The 5,561-nt window shown below is 29.4% G+C and overlaps 1 protein-coding gene across 1 annotated transcript; it reads right to left on the reverse strand.

Moving 5' to 3' along the window:
- Positions 1–3: 3 nt before the first annotated feature.
- Positions 4–5,283, reverse strand: LOC110708224 (probable WRKY transcription factor 75; the record flags this gene model as incomplete). Its single annotated transcript, XM_021886311.1, has 2 exons — positions 4,685–5,283; positions 4–55 (listed from the first exon to the last, which is right to left on the reverse strand). Coding segments are annotated over exons 1-2 (462 nt in total), but the record flags the coding sequence as incomplete, so codon positions are not given.
- Positions 5,284–5,561: the final 278 nt, after the last annotated feature.

The raw sequence follows: 5,561 nt of genomic DNA on the forward strand, positions 1-5,561 counted from the left end.
TCTCTGCACTTGCTTCTTTACGTTACACCCTCCATGAGTACATCGATAATAGCTTCTGCCATCATAATTAAATATGCGTCAATTAACTGTTAGTCAGGGGAGGTAAATACTCTAAAATAAACAATACCTCTTACATATCAATTCAGTCTAACTTTGAAAGTCAATATCATTTGGAACTTGGGAGAGGAGGGAAAGTTAAGGGAACTTTTACCCTAATGATTAATTCTCATGACCTTGAATTGTTAAAACTATTATGATTTATGAGACCAAACATTTACCATTAGTTTAGGCTTGAATCCTAGCTGGATGAATAAGATAGATGGTACGGTGAATTTGTATTATACGAAGTGTGTATAATGTATAATCTGATCTAGTCTTTTTACGAACATATCATTTGTAAATCCGTTATAATGCGACACATATGAAACGCCACGTGTTAGTAAATGGGATGTGCAAAAAGGTGTCTGTTGCTTAGGTATGCATGCATTGCCTTAAATTGCCAACTGTACATTTCATTAGCAAGCTATATATACTCGATCTGTCTATTCGGGAAACTAGGTCAGGTTCGGTGAAATCAAGTCAATTTTATTTTAAAATAGTCATATTAAATTATTGCCTCCATATGAATCGAAATCTTAATCGGGTTTTTTTTTAATCGATTCAGATTGAATCGGTCGGATTAGTTATTTGACACCTTCATATCCGAGTGTAGTGTATCTTTCAAATATATGTTTTTTGGGGAGTTGGCCTAACAATAATAGTAATAAAGACTTGAATTAATAACTTTTGCAAGGTGCTTAGCTATCTCATAATTATTGGCTTCCCTACCCGGCCAAGTGGCCAACCCTGGGCTCCTACATGCTCACGCTCCCTACATTCAATTTCAGGAAAAAGAGTACGGAAACTGCCTCCACACTCTCATCACATCCTAAATGACGTTAGTTGTCCTGCATGCGCACGCTATCTAACTGTTACTTGTTAGGGGTTGGGTGATTAGTGATACGGATACTCAATTATTAGAGATAGCCAGACAGGCAAGCTTCAGTTGTGACTTGTGAAAGAGAGGCGTCGTAGTACTGCTTCCGATACACTTTACCTAGGATCAAAGCATCGAGCATGGTGCTCCCGGACCACCGGTGTTGTGAAGTTTATGGTTGGACTAACATGTTAGCTAGTAATAGTGCACATGTGTCAACAAAATGCATGTAGTGAACGTGCCAGGAGGAACGAATTGAACACGGTGCATAAACATATTTTTTTTTATTTTTTTTTATTTTTTTTTTTCAAAGGCTGGTGCATAAACTTTTGGGTACATTGCGTGTTTTGTAATTTTACCATACAATTACCCATTTTAGAATAAGTTAAATTTAGGATAATTTTTAATCTGCTTTAGAGTAAGTATATAACTTGTAATCAATTTTTTTTATTGTAACTTAAGATGTTCATAATTCTTTGTAATTTTTAAGCTATTGATTTTATAAACGATAACGTAATTTAATAGTTTTATACATTATGAATTGAATAATTTGAACAGGGTAAATTTTTTATAAAGGAAGTAATTTGTTACTAAAAGATATTCCTTATTCATATGTAAGTTTTATTCAGTTGTAACTTTTGATTAATTCAAGGTAGCATCACCTCTAAATCTCTAATGTACAATAATTATTCTACAAATAATTTAATTTGATTGATGATTTAGATTTAATTTGTAAATCACAATAAAGGTTATTGATTGAAGTTTCATTTTGAGGAAATTTGTGACAAAATTTCGGAAGGAAATAAATTATTTTTGAGAGGTACATGCTCATCGGACAAATTGTTCACACCAAAAATATATGTATTGACACATCAAAAAAAGAAATAGGGCATACCAAAATGGATTTCTAAATAGACTTTTTGATTTTAGAATTTTTGTGCCGATGATGGATTTTTCAATGTGTACTTTTTCCATACATTAGTCAATTTAAAAGCTAACAATCCACAGATACTAGTAATTAAGTTGAAATAAGATTGAAATTAAATCTAGCTACTGTTATGACAACTCCTTATTCCCCAGATTTACATAGAGTTAGGTACATTCAAAGGTAGTTTTTTAGCTTACCTTGCATCCGCATCACCGCATGTAAATATTTTATTATTATTATGACTTAAGTTATTACAAGTATTTACTATTGTTATTTATAGTAATATTATACCAGTTGTATCGTACCATCGTTTTGCAAAAGAACATATTATAAACATGTAATAAAAACATACAACTATAGTGAAAAGAACATACTATTAAAATGTAGTGAACATATACCTAAAGTAAAAAAGAGCATCTTTGCACCAAAAAAAAAGAGTGAAACGAACATATGTCCATGTTCTTTGATTGTCAGTGTAGTGTACTTTTATTTGTGAAATGTTATTTGAATTTTGTCTTGAAATTATGGTGGATATATATAAATAATGTTCATTACATAATATTCATGTTCTTTATTAATATTACATATAGATGTTCTTTAGATAAAAAAAATTAATAAAAAAAAATAAAATAAAATTGTAGGTTCTTTACAAAACTGTTATATATTGTTTACAAAACAACGGTATGTTCTTTTCAAAACAGTTACATATTCTTTTCGCGTTTTTAGTCTATACCAAGCAAGGAACAGACTGTTGTACCTTAAAATTTTTCAATATATACTGCGTAGTCATTGCCATTAGTAAGTTGACAAAATTGACGATCATGCAAATTATTATTATTATTATTATTATTTATTATTATTATTATTATTATTTATGAGTAAGATTAGAGCAATCTAATATTACTCCTATTTCTAAAAGCTTTTTGTATTGAATGGTATTTGTCTCACAAAATAAAGTTAAAACAAGAATAATTTTTAGAGAAGGAAGGGTGTTTTTCATGTAGCACTATTTCTCATTATAAAAAAATTTGAAAAGTTCTATTACCCACAAGGCCACATGTAAGATATCCTATTTTCCTCCATCTATCCTTTCTCCTAAGTAACCCCTTACACCCATTTATCTCACTTCTTTTATCCCACCCAATAATAATAATAATAATAATAATGAATGCAAAATGATAATAAACAAATATAATAATGTTTGTTGTTACCAAATTAAATCATTCTAAGGTTATACTTTGTATGTGCTAGGACAAGACCGGGATGATAATTAACTAGGTTTAATTTAGAACAAACTTAACAAAGGATGGTTCGGACCTAGATTGATATATAACAATTACTAGGTTCTAATAAATTTAAAATAAGTTACAAATAAAAAGTGCAATGAAACACTCTTATTAGTTAGTTCACATTCTACTGATTCTAGGTTGCAATATCAAATTCATCAAATAGATTTAATATTACCTTCATCCATTAATTAGATTCCTACTTCTAGTATGCATTTATCCCTCACATAATAGAGAGAATTTAGGAATCTAAGTAAGGGACGGAGGAAGTAAGATAATAATCTTAATTCTTAATAAGTGTAAAGCGAAAAGAACACACTCTTATTAGTTGGTTCAAATTCCATTATGTCGTATCAAAGTCATTGGCTATTGACGATGAATATTGCTGATTATGCATATTTTGCCAATTACAAGTTCCTTGATTAGATAGCCCTCTTTATTTTCTTCTTGAAATGATATAATTAGAATCCATCATTTTCATGCTAAAGATAGCACGCATTCAAGAGGGTTAGCATGAAATACAAGACTTAATAAAATTAATAACCAATTAGATTGGTGCAAATAAAACAACTCCAATTATAGCTTAAAGTTGGTAAATTTTATTACCAAATTAACCGGCTAATAATTCTACCTTTAATTTGTAGAATTTCATAAATAAGAAATTTCTTTGAGTCATCAAACTACAAGTAGATAGATAGATGATCGTAGGATCTTCATGAACCTCAGGTGTTTTTTTGGTCACAAAAGTGAAAAGCATGTGTAAAATATATTTATTTTAAAAAAGATTTCTTCCCTTTTTTTGACAAAATTATTAATCATTCCAATTTCCAAATATTAAAACATTAAAAAATAATGAAAATAAAATTTAAGTATCACTCTAAAGACTTTGCTGATCGGCAACTGCCAATATACTCCCTCCGTTACATATTAATTCGCAACAAAGAAATATATTATGTCTCACAAATAATACCCCTTTGTTGCAAGTAATATGTAACGGAGGGTGTATATTTTTTTTTTCTTTCACATTGCTGATTAAAATAATTTTAGTGATTACACTATTTATATTTAATTTATGTTCAAATCACCTAAGTTAAAAAAATTAATTTTAACAAAAAATAAGTTAAATTCATTAAAACAAGTTTTAACCAAGAAAATGTTGTGTTTTCTAAAGAACAAATAGCAATTCATTACAATGATTAGTTTAAATTAGAAGATATAATTTAATTTCAGTAGAAGTAATTTAAGAAAAACTATTTAATTTCAATAAATACCAATAATGCATTTCTCATACATGAACTTGTTTATTTTGTAGCTTTAAATTGAATTTTAATAATTGGGATCGCGTTATTGATTAACTATCTTTTATTGATTCAAATGATTGATACTAATTTTAATAAATCACATAATTATTGTTGTAAAAAATAATCACATAGTTAAAATTAAATGTTAAAGAATTGATTGATTGATTATATAATGCAGTATATTAAAAATTACCTAGGAAATTTGTTGTTCTTGACAGCCTTTTGCCCATATTTTCTCCAACGATAACCATCATCAAGTATATCAACCTGGCTCCTTGTATGAAAAGCATACCTATGCCTTCTCAATTTCATTTTCTCCTTGTTATCCTTCTTGTTCTCTTTAATTCCGCCACTCGACGATCCAACATATTCATTAGGAGCTAATCTTTTTCCATTATCATGTTGAAAATCCATATCCATCTCCATCCCTAGCTCAGTCTTTGTATTCGTCGTATTTATCCCAATAAGTCCATTCTTGTAAACATCAATCAAAGACAACGAAGAAGAAGAAGAGATGGGTGTATGATGAGAGATTGGAATAATGTTTGTCATTGAGAAAGGAAAATTTTCTAAGGGTATTGATGAAAATGGAGTAGTAGTCATAGTAATAATGTTTTTAGCTTCTATGAAAGAGAAAGAGAGGGAGAGAGAGAGAGTGAGAAAGAATGAATGAGGGGAGAACAACGATATGATACGTTTCTAAATGGAATTATGGATGAAGACTAGTACAAGGAATTGGAGGTAGTAGAAGTCAAGAAGTTTTGTCATTCATGCAGTCATAGAAGGTAGAATTTGTGGAAAAAGGATATTATAGGCGGCTAGTGAAGCCCCGGCTGCATATTATTTGAGATCCGTATTGAATGTAACTTGTTTTAATATCCTGCGATACACAGTTTTATAGTACAGAGTATTGTTAAATTTAATATAAGTTATTGGCTCGGCGATGACCGGGTCATTATAAATTTATTACTTTAATCGAATTATATATATTTTAATTTGTTTGTCACTACGATATTAAATAGTGGTTTGAAAAAAAAAATTAAAGATGATAGGTTAAGTAGTTTGTTGTT

This window comes from Chenopodium quinoa, unplaced genomic scaffold (assembly GCF_001683475.1).
Source record: "Chenopodium quinoa cultivar QQ74 unplaced genomic scaffold, ASM168347v1, whole genome shotgun sequence".
Taxonomy (NCBI): Eukaryota; Viridiplantae; Streptophyta; class Magnoliopsida; order Caryophyllales; family Amaranthaceae; genus Chenopodium; species Chenopodium quinoa.